Source organism: Parasteatoda tepidariorum, chromosome X1 (genome assembly GCF_043381705.1).
Source record: "Parasteatoda tepidariorum isolate YZ-2023 chromosome X1, CAS_Ptep_4.0, whole genome shotgun sequence".
Lineage (NCBI taxonomy): Eukaryota > Metazoa > Arthropoda > Arachnida > Araneae > Theridiidae > Parasteatoda > Parasteatoda tepidariorum.
This window is the reverse complement of record NC_092214.1, coordinates 26,280,197-26,303,230: the sequence shown is the minus strand read 5'-3', so window position 1 is coordinate 26,303,230 and position 23,034 is coordinate 26,280,197. Positions and strand designations below refer to the sequence as shown.

The following is a 23,034-nucleotide window of genomic DNA, read 5'->3' as shown; positions in this document are numbered from 1 at the left end:
AAGTTAAGATTACTCGTCGCGTTAATCAATAAAGCATATTAATTTAATAATGGAAATAAAAAAATAACACTTTCATTACGGCAATGATGCGCCTTTGTCCCTGCGCTTAGAGTTCCCACACAGAACTAAAATTAAAACAAAATGCAAATTCCTTTGAAACTAGCTTATTTTAATTTAAAAATAATAATCAATTGCAATCAATAACCATATTCATTAATACAATAATAAAGCACAGCAAATATTCATGGAAGACGAGTTATCTCGTCCTACGCGACGAAAGATTTAAGACCATTCCTTGAAAATTTCATCTTTTCAGAAATTGTACGATATTCAGCAAAACACTTTTCTACATAAATTTAGAGTTGGATTTTTTTTTTTTTGTTANGTTGTGTTTTTTTTTTTTTTTTGTAATTATTGTAATGATTGGAAATCTGAGGAAACGAAATCTGGTAAATATTATGAGTGGGATAAAATATCCCACCCGATCTCTTACAACTCTTTTCGAATTTTCAAAATCTCATGAGACCGATATACATTGAAAATTCTGAAAAGAAAACGTTTCTTTTCATATGAAATATTTGTTTATACTACTTTATAAGTACAATAACCTTTCTACACTGAGAAACATACAGAGATTTAAAAATCAAGGAATACCGATAGTTTTGAGATAAATATATGTGTAACTTTCAATAAATTAAGTCAATTTATCAGACTTAAGACCTTACCAAAAATTAACAGGTTATTACAAAGTACTAAAATATAACACATTACGAAATAAAACTTTGATCATGCTTTCCTTCATAGCTGCAGGTGTCATGAGCCCAACCTTTACAGTTGAGGCAATGTATTCAACTAGTCAAGGATTTTGACTTGACGTAGACCTAGCTAGTACCCTTTTGAACTACCCGATTTTGTCCAACTGTCGAGGTTTTAAACGTGATACAAAACCTGCTTTAATTGTGGTAAAAATATATCTAAAATGGATGTTACGATTGTTAAACTAACCAAAAATAAGTTTTCAAGCAATTAGAAACTGCAGAGTAATATCAGTGGTGTAAAAATCAGAACTGTTTGAATCAAGATTTTTGAAACATTGTCACTGACAAACAAATAGCTAACACTGTGTTTCATTCACCTCTAAACAACATAGTGAGAGTTTGAAATTAGTTTCATGTGATTTCAAATAAATGACATCCGTAGTGAAGTCCAAACTGCCGGGTCCTAGTCATATTCCCCAACCCGGTTCTCTCTAATTCTCTCTTAAAGGTAAATCATTCTCACAACAGTCTGTTGGGGGCCGGGAGATCATGAAGAATAAGGCTCCACACTTTCATAATCAACGGCATGATTGTGACAATGCAGTGATCACTGCGCACCGGCCACCTTTACTTCCAAAAGTAGTTGGTCTAATACATCGATCTAAAGCTGAGTGGGCTTCAAACCTCCACTAAGGATTGAACTCCAATTCTTCACACTGACAGTTCAGCTTTTTAGCTATCGAATCAAACTCTTTTCTACCCAGCAAGGAAAAAAGATTGTAATCAATCCTAACTTCAAATTGCAAATGTTGTGGATTCGCAAATGCACCATTTAAAAATTATGACTTCATCGAAGACAAACTGTACAGCCATAATTTAATTTCGTGAATTATTATTAGGATATTTTTTAAATATTTACAATACTCTTTATAAATAGAATAAGCGTATTAAGGTTACATGATTTCCACTTTCTCCACAGTTTTACCTCCTCTTTTACCATGGTTTCAGCATATCTTGCTTTTTCTCTCTTCAAGTATATTCCAACTCTTAAATGAAAACTCTTTACTGAAACGTACTACCGTGGGCAAGATGTACCAAAACCATGATAACGGACAATGGAAAAATGGTAAAATCACGTAATTTTAAAATGTCTAGTTACAAGAAGTATAGTTGCATGATGAACAGACCTTTTTTCAATATTTTGATTTAATCCATTGCTTTTCCTGAAACAAATTTCAAAAAATTTCCTTTTTCCTTCTACCACAAGAATAACCAAATCCCTTAAAGTTCAATACTAAGAAGAAAAATTAGCTATCTCACTTTTTAATTCATATAACAATTTTCAGCATTTGAAAGAGAATTAAATAAATTAAATGTTGAAGCAATTTTTTTTTTTAAGAATTCTGTTTTAAACTCCTATATAGAATTGGATTGTGGGAAAACATTTTCTAGGATCAGTCGGGTTATTTAACAACAGAAAGCAAATACATACCTGATGAGCAAATTCATGAGCTATAGTTAAAGTTACGGCTACTTTATTTTCAGTTGATGATTTCATTGGATCATATAGCAACGCAGACTCATCAAACGTTACAAGACCCCAATTTTCCATAGCTGCATGTAAAAAGCTAGGAATGGCAACGAGGTCTAAATTTAAAAGAAAAAACTTTTTAAAATACTGTAGCAATTTTACTCAAGCTTTGTGAAAGTAATTAGTTAATTTATGCACCTAATTTTGGCAAAGTGAAGCGAACTTCAATGTAGTCTTCTAAGAACTGTAAGATTTTGGGGGCTATCGATAGAGCAAAATCTCCATAGGAAACCATATCCTTACGACTCCAAATTTGAATCTAAAAACAATGAAACATTTATAATTAAAAATATTTAAAAAAATGTTTAAAATTAAAACGCTCTAATTTTAATTTCACTGATCATCAAAAATTATGATTAAAATTAATCTTTTGGATTCTACACGTAATTTAAAACGAAATGGGCAGGAAACTACAAGAGATTGATTTTATATAACTTGGACATTTTTATCTGAATCAACCTTTAGTAAAGAAAAAATATTGGAATATAATTTGCTATATTGTTTTGTTGTATAATTCAAAAGCCTGTACCAAAACTCATGCATGATTTAAATGTGCACCACTTGTGCAATGAAAGATAAAAAAGATTTTCAGGAATTTTCAAAGTAGCTGATGAGCTATACAACATGATGAGCTATATAAATTTATTTACTAGACATGTAATTTCTCGTTTTGGTGTATTTCCTTCCCAATCATACAAATTAGAGTCATAAGACCTTTTTATTTATTTATTGTGTTTATTTTATTTATTTATTTATTTTTGATTTATGCCCCAGAAAAGCCATGAAGCGATTACTATTCTACGATTTACTATTAACGATTTACTATTCTATATATAACTCTATACTGCGTACTATATAAATCAACAAAAAAAAATTTGCAACAATTATTTATTTAAAATTCATGTTTCCCACCAAAATTTCCTCTTGCATGAATGAGATACTCTGTTTAAGCTTTCGCGAGGTTACAAATTCTTTCTACATAATATTATTAATAAATAAAAGAAGTAACTGCACGGAAGCATATTTTACAACATATGCTACTGTGCAAAAATAGTTACTTAATAAATTAAAATGTAATATAAAAATTTTGTTTCCATAATAAATTAAAAGATAGACCTTATTTGTTCTGTTTTCTGTATTTGATGCAATGTCTCCAACAACAAAGGAAAGCAGATAACTTGACATTCTTGGCGTCTCTTCAAAAGAAGTTATTTCCCATTCATCATCACTAAAAGGAAAAATATAAAAGCTGATTTTATATAAATAAGAAAATCGGAATGAGAAAATTTCAAATCTTTGTGTGTTGCTTATCATGAAACTATTAATGTCTTTATGAATTGTAAATAAAACATTAACCTAGTTTTCATAAACAATAAGAGATAATACTTTATACACCAAAAATTAAACATATTTTTCCTACTTAGAAGGACGAATTGCCCGAAAATGCACTGATTTTCTGCATTCTTGCATTTCTAAAATATTTATTGAAATACAAAAGTATTATTTATAAAATGCTCATATCCGTAATGGATATGATATTTAAATAAAAATAGAATTATCAAATTTGCAGTTTGAAATGACACAAAGTGACAAAAATCACACGAAGTTAAAAATTTAAGCATGATAGATATTATCAAAAATAAAACTGATTAGTACAAAAATATCACACTGTGGTTCTAATTAGTACTAAAGATAAAATAAAATTGCTCAAGAGTTCAAAATTTAGAAGCTACTGAATAAAAAAATAGAACTAAATGAGTATAAATAGAACTAGAACGCAAAATCTAAACAAAAAGATGTAGATGGTTGAAATTTTCTCAAGATATAGTAATCTAGGAAGCATAAAGATCATAATATTTCAGCCAAATTTAATAAAAATTTCCAAGTTATAAGTGATGAAATTCTAAAATAGTTAAAAATTGTACCCTTCATCGTTTCCCAATGAAAGAAAAATAAATTGCCATAATTTATAAGGTATCAAAGTAAGAAAACTAGTTAATAAATTTTAAAATCTAATATTTAATATTCTTTTTTATTCATAAATTAATTTTAACCTTATATTTCTACTGATGGAAGTACTACATTGTAAAAAATTCCGGATAAAATTACAGTAAAAATTACTGGTACCTTGAGTGTAGCATCCGTAATATACATTTTACAGAAAAATCCATTTTTACCATAAAATTTTATACCGCAATTTTAACCATGATAATTATTCACAGTAAATATTACTGTAAAAAATACGCTATATCATCCATTTTGTTCCTTAAAATGTTACAGATAAAAAGGATTTTATGACTAAAAGTACCGACACTCAGAGTGCCAGTACTTTTTACAATAATTTTATCCGGAATTCTTCACAGTGTAATTAAAGATTAAAAAACGCAGAAATTACTCGTAAAATGTATAGTTTAAAAGAAAAACATTTTTAATTACCGAAAAAGTCTTTAATTGTTTGTTCAGCCTATTCGCTTCAACCTGTTTGTGCCTAGTACCTTTTTCTTCAAAAAAAAAAAAAATGGTTTCAGTTTATCGAAAAAGAAAGAAGTGGTAGTTCAAACTTTTCAATATTACGATTTATTTTGCAGACACAATTTAGTTCTGACTACAATACTATGTAAAAAATAAAAATATTTGAATTTGGATCCGAAATCAAAGCATAGTGCTTTTTTAAAACGAAAGTGGTAGATATCAGAAGGAAATGCCAATTTTGCATAAACAAATATATGCTACCCTTTTTTTGTGTAGGTGTTTTTAATATATCGACCACTTTTAGCTACTCTGCATTAAAGAGTTAAGGAATATATATTTACCATAAAATAATAACGTATGCTCGCATTCTTTTCTTTTTAAATTAATATTTTGTCCCTTTTTGAATTAATATTTGTTTTCTGAAGTGATTCAATTGTAGAAACATGTACTGATTTTAATTATCGAATGCTATGAACTAAATATTAGACTGAAATTGACTTTTAAAAAAGATTTAACGCAAATTTGTTAGAAAGTATTTTTCATCAGTGCAAATGATATATAATTCATAAGAAAAAAAATTTTCTCTCAAACAAGACTCAAATGATAAGTTAAGAACAATATTCCTCTTAACAATTTGTTTAACTTTACATTTATCGTTACGGCGTTAGATCGTAATGTTTTCAAATTTCCTGATTATTTGACATCAGAGTATCAAAATGTGACTCAAAAATTCTCTCGTCCTCTTAGTTCAGTACTACAAGAAAGTTTTTAGCTCAAAAGTACTTAGTTCAAAACTACAAGATTATGAAGCTAAACATTTTAATCTACTATCAGCTATTTGAATACACTATTCACCTAATGATGATGGCAAAATAAAATTGAATTCGTAGCTTAAGAATAAGAGTTTCACTATGAAATCTTGCAAACATAATCTATAAATATCTCATAATCAGAATAAGCAATAAAAAATTGATTTATTTTAATCTAAAAATTTTAAATACTTCTTTTTGAAGGTTTTACAAAAAAACGCAAAAGGTTACGCTTAACGCGAAAGTTAAAAAAATTTTTAAACTATCATTTCAAGGCAGGGCTAACTTAAGCAAATGAAATACTATAAAACTTTAAGAAATAATTAAACTTTTGAAATATGACGCGCTTTTGTATTTTAAATAATGCTATTTTTCCCAACACAAAAAAAAATATATCAGTGGTCTTATCGTGGCAAAATAAATGCATTTTGAAATTTCATTTTTCAGATATTTAATTTGGCAGATTAAATAGATTATAAATTTTTAAAAAAAATTTATACAAAAAGTTATCTGTACCGCAATAGGCTAAAACAAAAAAAAGTTATAAGCTGTAGGAGTAATAAAAACTCATCTTACATTGATATTTTCCTTGAAATAAAATTTTACACAAAGATTATAAAACTTTACATTTGGAAGTATTACAAATTCAGCTTACATAGTTATTTTTTCCCGAATTGGCATATTAGATAAAGCAACAGCTTTTTTATCATGAACTAGGTTGAGTTGGAATGTTGCTTTATAGCCAGGCTCGTCAAAACAAGGAAAAACTCTTCTTGCGTCACTAGGCTGAAATTGTGTTGATGCAATCCAGCTGAAATTACAAATTTTTATACACGTTTATATATAATACATTTATCAAAAAAATGTATAAAAATATAAGCTTTAAAGTTCAATGCGGAGTTCTGTAACGTACAATGCTTATAAATTGGTTGTTTCCTAATAGAGCTACTTCAATGGGCTCTCTGCAATGGTCGGAGATTAATCTTTGCTGTTAAACCGAATACAAAACTGGAGCATGCGCACTAAGGCATGAATGCTATTCAATCTGCAGATGGAATCGAACCAATGCCCAAGCCGTGGAGGTGAAGTCTAAACCCACTATACCTATCGGGAGGTGCACTGTATATGAAGCTATACATTTTTCAATCTTGTTTTTTATGAAACCATAATTTTGCGCTTTGTCTCATCTGGACCCTATTTTGAGTATAATTTATTTTATTATTTTTATTTCCTGATTTTTTTAAAGGCTTTAAGGTGTTACGAAACACATTATTTAAATATTTTTGCGTATAATTTTCCACTTTGTCTCATCTGGATCTCACAAACTATTTATTATATTTCTAGGATATTATTGGTAATCAAAGTACAAATTTTTTTATTTTTACCTTTTCAGTTTTTAATAAGCTGTAAGGTGTTATTTGTCATTGTGTAAATTTTGAATCTAAGCAAATCTAGTCTTGTGTTCCGATTATGACAGATAACTTTTACAGGGTGGTATTAACATTAGTAATTGCCTCGACACACGTCAAGCAGAGTGGACTATCTGTTGGTCAAAAATGAGTAACTTTAACTATAATCCTTCTGTACTTCATAATGTAAAAAATTTAATTTTACTTCAAAACTTTTAAAGGTGGAAGAAATTGGTATGCTTCGAGAGCGCAAAAATAGGCACCCATTTTCGGAACTCACCAGATGTAAATGAGGAAAACAAAAATTTTGAAAGACAACCTTAAGTTGCCAACAAAAATAAAATAAAGATGAAAGATAAAACTAGAGCTATGGTGAGGTAATCATGTCATTATCAAGGGAATCGGCATTTATATGAATGAAACAGAATTTCGAGCATAAATATAAACTTGTGTGAAAAGGATGAAAAGAGCTTTGAGATTATCCAAATAAAATCTAGACCCAAGGTTCCAACGATGTAACAGCGACATATAATTTATCGAATTTCTGATGAAGCGTTCCCTTAATCAAAATTTTAAAGTGCGTCTGGTTTACCTACTGTAGCCAAGACTGCATTGATAAGGAATGCGGTAAATACCACAGTGATTTTAAACGCTGATAGATCCTAACTATTAAGGAACAAGGGACCTAACCTAAAGATTAAGGAACTTAAATTGAATTTTGATAAGAGGCGTGAAAATGACTTTAAAATCAAAACAGGACGAGATATTGGCTATTTTTTAACAAATGGAGGAAGAAATAAGTGTCTATTTTTGAGCATTCGAAACATGTTGAAGCGAAATGAAGTTTTTTACATTATCAAGTATATCTCTCCTTTGCAGCGTCTTAAGATTATTCATTTTGTCCTATACTACAAGCTTTCAAAAAAAATATTGCATTCTGAAAAAGGGCAGTGTTATCTCTTTTAAATTAAAAATTAATAAATAACTTACCTGACAGTAGAGTTGTCTGCCGAATAACTACTTCTATACAAACCAACAGAGTTATTATTGATTGTACCAGTGAAAGAAATATCCAGCAAATATTTCGTCTTTGGTTCCAATGGTTTGTCTAGAAGTGCCAACATCAGTTGTTTCTGAGGCACAGAAGACGGATCTATTTTGTAAGTAGAATTTTTCTCTTTTGAATCATCTATTGAAGAAAGGTTTATTTGGCTAATGTTTAGATCCCGGGAGTGAAGAATGATAAGCTGTAAGCAAAAAGCACTTATTTGAAACATTAGTAAAAAATAAATAAAGCAAAAAATTGTGTAACTAATTGAATCTAACAAGGAAGGTGCCCAAAGTAACTCTCGAGTATTCATTTGCAAATAAAACTTGAAGATAGAAATTAACATGTAATAAAAATTTTGCCTTTCTCTCTTTTGTCTCTGAAATATAAATTTTTAAAAGTACCAACTTGGATAAAAGAAAAAAAATTGAAGAGAGTCATCAATTTTTTGCCAAACGAGCAATAAAATTCATTCAGGTAAAACTATTTATAAGAAATTCAAACAAAAAAGTAGTCAACGCAGCTAAATTATTTATTTTGACGAACAATAGCCATTCTTCGTTTTTAACAAAATAAGAAGTCTTCGAATAAACAAAAGTCTCAATAATACTTGCTTGCAACACAAATATTTTAATAGTATATTAAAAATCAAAATTAGTTTTTTAAACAAATATTTAGTTAGAAAATAATTACATGTTATCATTTGCTAAACAATTGTTTAGTTTCCTTGTTATCAAATTCTTTTTCTCAAAGTACTAAATACAGCACATTGAGCAACTTTTTACAGTAAAAGCTCTTTTATAAAAATAATTTGCAGGTTGTGTAAAATTTGTAAGCATATTCTTCTTATCGCCACATGAATAAAAGCTATGCTTATACTCTATCTACCAGTAAGTATCTAGACACCTATGCAAATGACTGTATCTGCTGTCCTGAGATACGTCACGCCCTCCGCCGGTATATATCGTGTAGGGAACAACATCGGCATTAGTCCCATTCAAGATGCCTACTGCACTATTTTGGATGACGATGTGCTTCCTACGTTGTGGCAGTTTTACGGGGTGGACCCCTGTTACTTCCAGGACGCCAATGCCAGCTGTCATGTTGCGAGGGTCACCAAGGTTTGGTATGAGGCCAATGGCGTTGATCGAATGGACTGGCCTCCCCAGAGCCCAGATCTGAACCCTATCGAGAACCTCTGGGACGAGTTGGATCGCCGAATTAAGGGGTGTACTACTCGTCCAAAATCGGTGAAGGAACTTACATGTCTTCTCCAACCCGAGTGGAAGAAAATACCACTAGCCGTCACACAAGGACTTGTGGAAAGTATGCCTCGGAGGGTTCACGCTGTAATTGCCTCTCGTGGAGGCTCTACTAACTATTGATTATGTATAAAGTTTGTTTTTCTTTTCAATCACACGTGTCCAAATACTTATTGGTAGATAGTGTATAAAAGCGACGTTTTACAGCCACCAATTCTCTTCTATTTCTGACTTTAGAAATGGGTGTCGCATATAGAGAAAAATTTTCGTCTAAAACTACTTATAGTTTTAAAACTGGTCAAAAAATACCCGCATATACTTGCTAACCATAGCATCTATCTATATACAAACTTTCGACTCGACAGACACTTGCTAGTTAAGGTACTTTCCTTGTAAGATTAGCATTTCAAATATTTAGATCTCGTGTTCTTGAAGTATATTAAGTAAAAAAATAATTTGCCTAAAACGTTCAATTGTCTAATGATTTGGAACTAAAATTATATTTAAATCATTGAAGCATTTTGTAATAACAAATTAAGTACTGTCTTTTTCATCAGTGGCAATAGTAATTATCAGTGAGATGGTATTTTCGGATGATTAAAGATGGAATTGTTACAAAGCACATTGTAACAACCATTTGTAACTCTCTTAACAAATGGCAATAACTGTATTGTTTTCTAACATTACATTTATGATTGAATACTTTGAAAATCCATGTAATGATAATTTTATAATTGAAGTATCAGTTTTGGGCAGCTTTTTCTTAGTTGCTTTAAAAATATTGTTTTTATGAATATTAAAATTCAGAACTTCTGAGAAAAAGTAGAAATTTATTATATATTTACTTTATATAATTTTATTTTCAATGAAAGTAATTTGTAAAAAAAACATGTTTATTTTTTTAATCATTGTTACATTGAAAATTTGAAAAAATTACTAAACCTTCTTTTCTTTTACATTTTTCTAGATAAAATCAATATGAGAAACTTTAGGCAGCAATTTTTTGGTTTTCTTGATTCTGTATAGATCATTCTTTAGTTTCTTTAAAATCAACGAGAGAAAAAAATGGGATCTCCTTTTCACAAATCACAATATAATTATAAAATTATATGAAACATTCAATTTTGCAAAAAAAAATCCAAAAAAACTCAAAAGTCAAAGCAAAAAAATTAACTTTAAACTCCCAAAAATATTTTAAAAAATCAATAATTACAATGAACTATAACTATTTCTGAAGTAACATGTGATAAAAGTATACAGCAAAAAGACACGTTCCAAATGCAAAAATCTTCCAAACTCTTCGTATGGATAATACAATAATAATAATTCGAACAGTGTCTTAATGAATTATTTTACGTAATTTTTCATACTTTAGTTGACTAAAAAACATAAATAATTAGTGCATATAAGCTATTAAATTTTTTTTTTTTTTTTGAGTTTCGGCCAGCTTTTTCCGAGTTCCGGCCATTGCGAATCGACAGTAAAAGATTATAAATCATATCTTTGAAAGATTTCCTTTCTCTACTCTAAAAGAGTTTTCTACAAAAGCTTTCCTTCAGATAAAAGATTTTTCATTCTTCTACAAGAGCTTTCACTTTGCTCAAGAAATAGGACTTTTCTTAAAAAAAATAGCAAAATATTGATTCACTTTGGACAAGAAATTATTGATTCACTTTCACATAAAAATTTCTGCACCACCCATGACTGTTGACTATGGAAAATCTGTTTTATCTATAATCCCTTATTTATACCTTTTCTCTCCGATTTCTTAGCTTTATTGTATCCTATATTCCACGAATTTGCTTAAGGAAAGAAATTGGGCACACATAATATGAAAGTTTCATACTTATTAAAATATTCCCAGCAAGCTTTCACATTAGCATGGAAACATAACAACTTGTAATATAATTACAAATTTTTACAGTGACCACCTTTGCTTTTTATGCAGGACTGTGAATGTGACACAAAATCACCTACTATTTATTTTATATCACTCCTTACTGAAGGATTTTTAAGAGTTGCCATAGTTTAAAGCGCTTTGCGCTAATCAATGTCTTCAAGATAGACTAAACGGCCAAATCCTTCGAATTCAAGTCCGGTAAAAAAAAATATGGTTATTCTTAAGCTGTAAGAAAATAAGCATCGCATCATTTTTGAGTGCCTTTGGCGATTTGTTATGGAGCAAAACATTTGTTATAGGTACCGATTTTAAGGTTCTAAAGAATTTAAGCGACCAAGGAAGCATAGAAGGTTTCAAAATGAGTTCGCGAAATGCTGTGATAAAAATATTAGCTTTTAAAGTTTGACCAACTTATTTCTTGTCATCTAGAAAATAAATTTCTTAAGTGAGAAATACCAATGACCAGTTAAGGTTTTGGAGGGGGATCCCAAGGGGTGTATAGAAACTAGTACAACATTCCGGTGCATTTTAGGGAAATTTTAATGAGCATAGTAGTAATTTTCATTTTGTAATCCTATCTTTCAAATAACAGTACAATCTACTCGTAATATTAACTAATTAAATGCTAACTTTGCTAATGTTTAAGTTAATTGTGCTAGATTAGTCAATAGTGAAATACGCCATCTATATAAGTCTGCATTTTTATTTTTAAACAGCAAATATGCCACTGAATTCCCTTATAGCAATTTCTAGGTAAAAATGAGGACAATAACTCAGTATGGAAATTTATTAAATTATTTAAAGCAGTTCAATGCATAAATTTTATTAATAAATAAATTATAAATCTATAAGCTCCTACGTATTGTATGTTGTTTCTTAAGAAAGAAGAGGACTGGTCGGTAGGGCACTGGGCCCATGTCCGACAGTTCGTGGGTTCGAACCCAGTCGGCCGAAGACTTCCCGTGTAGTAAAGTGACTGATGCACGTTAAATCTGTCGAGTCGCNCTCCATGTTCCCATAACAAAATCAATACCTCTGGGGGTACTGGATTGGAGATCGATCGTTCTCTGATTCAGGTCAAAATTACGATCTGTGGATGAATGAATGGATGTATGAATGGGTCCGCCCTATAAACGGGTACGACGTATGGTGTGGCAGAAGTCAAATTCTTGGCCATAGATGGCGCCACTGGAGAGCAATAACAATGCCCCCCCCCCCCTGCCTAAACAGGCATACGACATCAACAACAACAAAAATATTTAAAATCTTTTACGGTAAATGGAAAGAAAAATTATAGGGGCTATATTAAAAGAAAATACGAAAACTAAAGTAAAAAAAGCTTTGATAACTTCAGATGATTTGATAGTTTTTGATCAAAAACTATCTTTGATAGTTTTAGATTCTCCCCTCCCTCTCCACGGTATGGTTATTTGCATTATGTAAAAACTTTAGCACTACTACGCTGAAAAGCTCTAACATAATTCTTTTCAGCTAGAGTGCATTAGGCTTTTCTGAAAATCAAAACCAACTTAGAGATAAAATACATTTTAAATACTGTCATACTTTAAATTCATAAAATCCTTATTTATGACATTAAAAATTATTTAAATATATAACTAAGCATCATGAAAACAGTCAAATTGATTAAAATAACTTCAGTGGGATAGCATATTTTCTTTAACCAATTTTTTAGTGGGAACAACCCATTTAGTTAATAGCTGATTCGCACAAAAATTTAGTAATAATAGGTAATTGGAAGTGAATCTACTCTTGATTTTCAAAAGCCTACAAGTTATTGAGTAATTTTTATTTACAAATCAGAAACACGTTACCTAGGTATGAAATATTTAAAATATTTTAAAAGTTGTTTCTTTTTTTTTTNTTTTTTTTTTTTTTTTTTTTTTTTTTTTTTTTTTTTTTTACTGAAATCATAAAAATGCCAAAACATTGCAAATGTCATGCATTACATACAAAATTGCATGCATTTATATATTAAAAAGTTCTAACTTTAATGTAAATATATGTCTCGTAATTGTTCACAAAAGCTTTTAAAACAAGAATTTTAAAAGAAAAGGAAATAAAGGTTTCAATATTTTATAACAAAAAAAGATTTAAGTTGTTTTTGCTAAAAACCGTTTTCAGCCGTTTTGTGTGTGTCTCGTTAAGATGTAAGAAAAATGCACAAAAATGAATATTTAAAGGGAATAACTTTAAGTGTAAGCACAGCTCATTCACATTAATGTGACCACAACTTACTTTCTACCTCATCGTGAAATTATCGAGATAAATCAATGCTATGCATGGCAGAATTACACTATCAAAAATCAGCGATGTAGCTAACGTGATGCAGTACGGGTCATAAATGACAGTAGAGCTAAACGACAGTTGCGGCAATGCCTTCAGGGGAATATACGTTCAATCGTTGAGCAACTGACCATCCAGCTAAACCAAGTGGCTATCAGTAGTGTATCTTCAACATGGTTCAGAGAACATTGCTGTGTATAGGCCTTCACAGCAGACGCCTAATTAATGCAGTGTTGACTGCTATTCTTCGGCGACAGAGGCTGGAACTTGCACGGCAATACTGCAACTAGACGCTTACTGAGTGGCGACATGTATTACATGTATTGTATAACATGTATTATCCGATTAATCTCGTTTTATGCTCCATCGGACAGGTGTACGTTGGTGTATACAGAGGGAAACGTCTGAAAGCGAATACCCTATAACAATTACCGGAAGGATCCAACTTAAAGGAGGGAGCATTATGATATAGGGAAAATCTTCGTGGCACTCCCTGCTTTTGCTCATCATTGTTGGAGACACGATGGATCAACACAAGTACGCATCTCTTCTTATGGACTACGTCCACTTTTTACATGCAAATTGTTTTTCCTCAGGATGTCATCTATCCTGCTAGTAGATTGTCCTGCTGGTAGATGAGATGTCGGGATGTCATCTCATCTACCAGCAGAACAATTGCGACGCGTCATACAACTCGCGGTGGTTCAAAGAGCAATCAGGATGAATTAACCTTACTTTCCAAGCCTCCAAAAATTCCTGGCCTCCAAATTTTCCGGACTTATTCCCGATCAAGAATCTGTGGGACCACCTAGATCAGATTGTTAGAGCCATGGATCCTCAACCGATTAACCTAGCGTAGCTGGCCACGGCACTAGTAGGCAGGTCTCAAAATCTCAATGAACATCTTCACTAAACTAATTAACTCGCTTCCTTCACGTCTCGTTGCGGTCCACTCAACGAAAGGTGGTTATTCTGCCTTTTGACCGAAAGTCACATTAATCTAATTGGACTGTATAGTTTCATTAGACATTACAGACAAACTAGACTAAGGCAAATTGTCATTGAAATCAATGTATCAAAAATTATTGATACAATTATGTCCAGTGCACAAAATAAAAATCGAAGCAATTTAATAATGTTTAATCTAGTCATCCTTTTTCCCGCACTAAGTTGCAATTGAGTGGTTGAGATTCTAAACTTAAACGTTCTAATTAGTTTGTGCAGATAGTATTTTAAATTCAAACACAAAACAGACGAAAAAAATTCATTTTCTAAAAATAAACTCAAAATAAATTTTTTTAGACCAAATTAGATTTTAGAACCTTTAAATATAAGGGGTGGCCACAATCTGGCAAACATGATCCTAATAATTTAGTCAGAAGACTGATCGCACGCTCCTTTAATGTTAAATTCAATTTTGGATTACTCTGTCCTTTCAGTTTAATTGCTTGCGTGAATTAAAAACGTTTTGCATACAATTACGAAACTCATTTATCCAAAGCTAATTCTTGGTTTAAAAAAAAATTTCTTTAATAGTGCTTTTTTTATTGAAAATAATGCAAAATTTTGAGTTTTTACTCAGTTTAAATTATGTAATTTAAAATAACAAAATCCTTAAGTGAAAGGGAATCGATCAAATAGTTCTTGAGGAAAGAAAACTTTAAAATATGATTTTTTTTTAAAACTTTATTACCCAGAAATTATTTTACCGATATCGTTCAAATGTTGTAATTTGTCATTTAAAATTATTTAATTAAAAAATTATAGTTAGAAATTTAAAAAATTTTTGACTATCATAAAATTAAAATAATAAATTATATTTTGCTGGGAATCGCAATATATTATATTTTGCTGGGCAAACAAATTTCACAAATTTTGCATTTTATTCTCTTAAATTATTCTAGAGAAATTATGAAATACGCAGAAATAAAAGGAGCTCAAATAATCTCCTGCCTAAACTACCGGCTGCTCTCCGGACAAAAGTAATGAGGTCGTGTTTTCCAAATTGCGGTAAACCCTTTAGAGGAGTGATTTCCTAAAATTTCCTCTATAAGGTAAACCCACCTCCAACCCCTCTTTTGAGAACCCGAATCAGTAAAAAATAATATGCTTATTCAGCGAAAATATGTTTTGCGTCTGAAGTCTGCTCTAATTAATTAGCCAATTTAAGTTTAAATCCGCGGACCATTATAGTTGTCTCTTAGTAAGTGTAAATCCCATCAGAAGATCAATAGTTATTAAGGTACTCTGTTTTTGATTTTATTATTCTTTTTCAAACGACGATCATTTTCAAAGGTTGTCTGTGGACAAATTATACTTCAATCTTTTTTTTCAAACCTGATTCTTTTTTTTTCTTCTTTTTCTTTCAATATTATGGTAAATTGCTTTATAATAGTTTGAGAAAAAAAGCGTATATTTGAAAAAAAAGTTTTGGAATTTAGGATAGCTGGTAGTATATTTTGCTGTAATAATTTTTTTTTTCGAGGGTATATACCAAAAATCCATAACTACTAATACGAAATTTTAATTTTATATTGTTTTACAAATTTTTACTTACATCTAAAGGAAAAAATAAATAAAAATTATAGAACATGAAACAAAGGTCTAAAATAAACTTTTCATTGCTAAAATGAAAAACTACCATTTTACGTAGGGCTTATATACAAAAAAAAAAAAAAAAATGAAATAAAATTCAACCTTACTTTTTAAAGAATTTGATAATCCACATCATGAAATTTTAATAATCACAATGAATTAAATTAAATTAAACTTTTGAGATGTCGAACGGACAAGATCGAGAAAAATAGGGTTTATGGGAAACGCAAAACATTTCTGAAGATTTGTATGTGCTTTTTTTGAAGCAGCTCTGTATTGGTCGCTGCAGCTTAAATTAAGTACAAATTAAAAGGAAACACGTTATTTTGTAAGCTAAAAGCTTTCATAAAGTGTTTAAAAAATGTGTGACATTTTAGGGTGGCGTTGCTTTTAAGAAGATTAAGCAATGCCTAAATAACGTATTCCGAGGAAATATTTGAAAATTGAATGTTCAATGCAAAAGTAAAGTTTTAATTTTCCCTTCATTATATTGTTTGAATAAGTTTAACTACTGTTCTTTAAATGATAGAATTATTTAAAATTTTATTTTCTAAATGAGTTTTCTGTGTATAAAGTTAATAAAGAAAACCTTATATGGGTCATTCTCACAAAAACAGTCATTTTCATGTCCCCAGTATATTTTATGTTTGCTTTACAACTTACGAAAAAACAAATTTCAGGGAAAAGTGTCTTTCAGAATGCAGACTAACAAAAGAATAAAAATAAAATTATCGATTTTTATATTTTATTTATTTTAGGTAATTAAAATATACCAATATGTCATTCCCTCACTTGTCCCCACTGCTGATTTAAAAAAAGAAAAAAATTGTTTCTGAAATAAAAAATAAAAAATTTACAAATTCGTGTTTTTTATTTCAGAATATTGAAATATAGAATTCAGAAAATCAATTTTAAATTTAATTTCTGATAAAAATATTAACACAGCACTATTTTAAACTTTGTCCCCAGTGTTTCGCGTCATTCCCTCACAACAATGTTCTTATCACCTGCAATCTTCTTAGAATAAAAATATTTTAATAAAAACTTCAGAAGTTAACAACTGGCATCATAGAACAAAATTGCAGTATGTTTCCATCTTCAACTTAAAGAAGCTTTGCTTTGGAATAAATTTGAATGAATCAAACCAGGTAAAATTTTTTACATTTGTCATTCCCTCATGTCATTTTTTAGAGAAAAATACAACTTCATCGAGAAAGTGGATAATGTTTCTTGTATGAATATAATTGTATGTGATTGACTTCAGAAATTAAATAGGCCTAACTGTTATTTTTAAATTTTATTAAATTTGTCATTCCCTCACTAGTGTATAAAGTGAGGAAATGATGCTGAAGTGAGGGAATGATTCAAGATGAGTATATTATTAAATATTTTTTTGGTTCAATCGTGCCAGCCAATTTTATTTCCCAAACCTGTAAAAACTGTTAAATATATAAAACTAAATTATAAAAAATATTAGATATATATAGATTAGATAGATAGATATTAGACATATTAGATTATCATTTTCAAACTTTAGGTAGATGTAACTTAGATAAAAACATGTATTAAAATAAAATATCATTCCCTCACTATTAGTGTCATTCCCTCACTTTTTAAATAGTGAAATTAATTAATTTATTTATGAATTAATTTAAAAAATTAATTAATAAATTAATAAATTAATTAATAAATTAATAAATTAATTTATTAAATTAATTAACTTATTTATTAAATTAATTAATTAATTATTAATTATTATAAATTAATTAATTATAAATTAATTATTTAAAAAATTAATTAATTTAAATATTAAGTATAATTTATAGGATATATACTTTCTTTATAATGTCATTACATATTTCTATTAATATAAAAAGTTTCAGAGCTTTTTATTCACTTTACTTTTTTGGGATTTTATGAACTGAAAAATGACAGTTTTCGTGAGAATGATCCATATATATATATATATATATATAAATGCATTGTTAATTATGACGCTTTCTGTACATCACTCGCGACGGATACCTATAAGCATTTAACCATATATGGTAACATTACTAATGTAAGCAAAAAATATTGATTTTGAAAAGTAATAAGTATGAGGTGTGGTTTCGCATTTATTTACTTTATTTCATTTTTATAACTGGTGTTAAAAAGCGTTGAACTGTTTGCGACTATCAATGCTCAACTCCGAAACCTTGCAATTTTGAATCCAACTCAGAAGACAAGGTATCTCCTGGATCAAGCTTTGGAGCAAACTAGCCTTCGTGAAGGATTTTTGATTAAGTTGAACCGCATTTGCGCTACGTAGAGAGGTAAACCCCGCAAATACGCTACTTCAGTTGATTAAATTATGAAGCGATGTATCAATTTCTGAATGACCATGTCACACCAGCTCCCTGCCATATTCTTAAGAAGGAATTGCACCTTAACTTTTACTTCTTCGCCCACTAAACCTCCTGTTCTCCAAAAGTTTCAATTAAACATCAATCATCACCTATCCACCATATAGTTCGACTTTGAACCCAGTGAATACCACTTAGGTGAATCTATAGCGGAAAGTGATTTAACTTCAACCGTAAGATAAAATATGAAATGCCCTGAAAGAATATGGAAGGAAGCTTGTATGACATGGGCTTTTCACCAAAGATGTGTTTGCACTTGGATAGCACTAAAGTTCACTGATAAGGAATAAAAAAAAATTTCACAATAATTTTTTGATGTTATCCAGTCATTTAAATAATTTTTTTCAATATATTTTTTTCATTCATTAAATTAACAAAAACTAATTTAATGAACTTAATCAAGCATGTCTGTTGTGGAAATTCTCTCGTTACAAATCATATTATTTTCAGTCTCATTCAATGATCAAAAACAAACAATTTCACTGATGTAATGAACAATTCAAGTCTTCTTTGATATAACTATAATATTATGTTAGTATGAATTACAATTTGCCTCATTCTATCTTAAACTTTTTTGCCTGGCAGTATATTGAGAAAAATACTTTTTTTTTTCAAACTTCTGACCAGCCATTAGGCAAAAACGAAAGCAAAATATTCATATGCCTGTGACTGAAATTATTTTAAACTGACACTTTAATTACAGCCAGCTGAATCAAATTTATTTCACTCCTGTCTTAAATCTTGAGTCATCTCTATCACTACGCTTACAGCCCTATGCCGTGTTTATAAAATTTAACCAAAAACCACCTATTCGCCGAGTCGCAGTTTTAAAGAATATTATGTAGGTTGAACGACAAAATCATTAAAACAAGCTAGGAAAAATATGAGTGTAACACATGCCTAAGAAATAATGCATGTGGGAATAATTGCGTATAAAGAGTCATGCAGCTGAAACTTATAGGAAAGGAAAGATATTTTCTTACTGCCACACTGCTGCCATCAAAATTATAGATTTATATAGTATTTACATGTAGTAAAATGTGTTATTTAATAAATATTGGATTAAAATAATTTTTTGGGAGAAGATTTTCAGAATTTTCTAAGACTCTTCTCTCAAAAAATTTAGAAACTGAACTTCATTAATTCAGAAGTGAATGCAGTACTTTTATTTTAAATTAGTCGGAACTTTCTACAATCTCGGAGGCTTTCCTACCAAGAGGTGTTTTTAAAGACATAAAATAGTAGTTATATGACTTAAAAATTACAATTTTTTAGTATCCGAAATCACACTAACATCTTGACCCAACTATATTTTAAATTTATTATAATATTAAATTAATAAAACCTTATTTTATATTTTATATTATATGCAATTAGGGAAATCCAATTTTCATAAGAAACCAAAGATTTGCATAATGCTTCTTGCAGGTCACGCGATCTTAGCAGTTTTAAAAACTAAATAAATAATTTCAAATGTTAACATTTTTTTAAACTTTAAACTCAATTTCATTTAATTATTTCGAAAATGATAATCATGAAAAACGTTTGATAATATAAGTATTTTTAAAGTTTAAATATTTTTAATTATTTTATATTCATCAACATGTATAACTATATTTTGTTTCGAAAGCTATAAATTCAACACTTACCTTTGTTTTTTTCATACATTCAAAAAGAATTTGAGTATTTCCTTTCGTGGTAAAATTATATGTTGGTGGCATGAAGAGTTGTAATGTTAGATTATAATGAAGAGGGATTAAGTGATCCGGAAGCATTCCTGATTCCATATTATACGTTTCCTCGTCTGATTCTTCACCAGCTATTTGTCTTTCTGCAACTCTATATGAAGAAACACTAGTCCGAGTATCTTCAATAAAATAGCTGCCACACCAAGCAAGAAACATAATCGTTCCAATCACTAGTACCGTTATTTGAATAGCTCGTAAAACTTTGAAAAATGTATTTCTAGATTCCACTGCCCTATCTCCGTATTTGGACGATCTTAAAGTATCAAATGTATCAGTATACCCTCGAATCATTTTAAAAAGTAATTATTAAACCCGTAAGTTTCAAAGTATTTCTTCAGAATTCAAGAATTAATGTTTTAATATGAAATATCACTGCAATTTTTTAGTCCGGTGAAAAACCGAATAAAAAGACTTAATTCCTAAATTCACAAAAGCGTTGAAGTACCACAATATTAAAGTACAAAAGCTATTTGGAACCAAAGAAAAGAAATAAGCCAACGAAAAAATACTTAAATGAGGATAAAATAAGAATTTGTAAATCCTAAGATGCAAATTTTTTAACATATATTTCTCACACTGTTAACTAATGTTCTCCTACGTCATAATTAGAGATGAAATAGAATCAAACTTAAAGCGTATCATTGCGAGCAGCTTTAAAATTCCAAGCGGCAACTAGAGCATTTATTCTAAAGAAAGTTCAAACTGCTACCAGACTAAGTATATCTAGACCCTTGAACTTCTGTATAATAAGTTATGACAACTTAGACATTAAAAATCGAAAGTCAGAAGTCAAGCACCCGGCTACGACCAAGACCAGTCAAGCCGGTTAACTTAAGTGTAATAGCCTATGTTGCTTTGTTTTGATCATCATTTATCTCTAATGCATCATCAAAATTACTTGCCTTCGAGCAGTTTAATTCTTATTCTTCTCTGAAAGCGAAAGTGTCACATCTATTAATGAAGGGCATGACATTCGTAGACTAAGATTGACATTTCAAAGCAAAAATATGGCATTCCCAATCTGCTTTTGTTTGATATTTAGATGAACCATCTTTATAAGCAGATCCTTAACATGATTGAATTAATTGCAGTAAAATATTTTATTCATTTTTGTTCAATGTTTTAATCAAAATAAATGCATTTTGCATTTCTTAATTCGATTCTATAAAAATATTAGCTAAACCGTTTAATTATACGTAACTCTACAGCGTGCGACTGTTAATTTCCGAGACATCTAATAACACTAGAAAATATAATGTGAATTACATACTCGTTTAATATGTTTTAAAGTAATGTAAGTATCAGAAATAACTTTATAACGTTAGATTGTTTTCAATGACTTCGACATCCTTAAACCTTGTTTCTTTAGCAATAGTTTCGGCGATAATAGGGCTAAATCATTTACCACATTCTTTGAACAAATCTCTTGTAGACATTTCGTTTTAAAAACTGAAAAATTAACTGTTGGACATCGATAAGAAAGTCAGAATTGAAGAGTTTTAAAGTTGATCGAAATCTTTTACAGCCGAGTACAAAAGTTCATTAAATCAGATGGAGGTTACTTCTAAACATTAAATAGATATATAATTCCCATAATACTTAATGAATATGTAATTCACATAAAGAAATTCAGGAAATTAGTAACCGCATCTTGCATATAAAGTTCAAAAAATAAAATGCAAAATCAAAAGGTGTGGAACACTACAAGAATCGCTAGCATTTCACGGATATTAAATTTTTTATATTTATATATGCCCGCAATTGTTTTCAGTCGAACTTTTGGATGCAAAACGAAGATTTAAATGATGCTCAAAACAATAATTCGTTGTCGTGACAAAAAAAAATTACTTTTTTATAGCCTTTTATTTTATTAGTTTTCGAATCATATTTAAGCAATTTGATACTTTCTTATTTCCATTATAACGTTTCGACAAAATTTAAAAAACAGTTCTCTGCATTAAAATTCTTTTCTTTAAATATATTATCACTTATAACAAGTGGGAACATATAAATGACGCTAATTCTAAACCTTACAAATATTTTTTAGATATTTAACATTAAATTATACGGCTTTAAGAAAATTGGAAAGAAAGTCCCACTGTCAGCACGTGCTAAAAATATTAAAATAAAGAGAAAATGGTAACTCCTCGAAAATTATCCTATCATAAACTTTAAAACAAAATACGATTATAAAATTGTTTCAACCCTTAAACGAGGATGAGACAACGGTTTCCCTATTTTATAATTATAATATTATCCCTATTATATTTAGTTTTTCTGACGCTCTAATTACAAGCAAAAATGTATTTGGTATTTATTAATAACAAAAAACATTCTATTAGTTACTAAAAAATCTTTCAGATTATCGAAATTATATTTGTACTAAAATATAAAATCCAAAAAAATAGTTTGAAAGAAATTTTCATTCAAATTCAAAAATTTATCAATATTTAGTTTATTTTATTAAAGAAATTTCAATGATGAATAACTGTTTCTCTTAGATCGAAATAACAAATTCGAATAATTATTGTTTCGAAGTGAGCCGTGTTTGGAAGATTTTACAGTAACACAGAAAAAGACACCGGTGTCCGATGCTGTATTCCATGACCAAAAATTATTAAAAGCTAAATATTACATTTTTCACTTATTTTAATCTAAATTAATTCAAAATAATGAAAATTTTTAATAAAAATTCAGCATCTAAGGGTTAATTTAGGATAGAGTTATTTATTT

General features: G+C 29.4%; 1 protein-coding gene across 1 annotated transcript in view; it reads right to left on the bottom strand.

Moving 5' to 3' along the window:
- Positions 1–21,143, bottom strand: part of LOC107456721 (thyrotropin-releasing hormone-degrading ectoenzyme) — a 40,439-nt gene extending 19,296 nt beyond the window's left edge. The window contains exons 1-6 of the mRNA XM_016074666.4: positions 20,203–21,143; positions 8,030–8,286; positions 6,286–6,441; positions 3,466–3,577; positions 2,488–2,608; positions 2,251–2,405 (exon numbers count right to left, since the gene is read on the bottom strand). Coding sequence (XP_015930152.1) covers positions 2,251–2,405; positions 2,488–2,608; positions 3,466–3,577; positions 6,286–6,441; positions 8,030–8,286; positions 20,203–20,592 — 1,191 coding nt within the window. The 5' untranslated portion in view covers positions 20,593–21,143. The remainder of the gene's footprint in view (positions 1–2,250; positions 2,406–2,487; positions 2,609–3,465; positions 3,578–6,285; positions 6,442–8,029; positions 8,287–20,202) is intronic.
- Between the last annotated feature and the right edge of the window lie 1,891 nt (positions 21,144–23,034).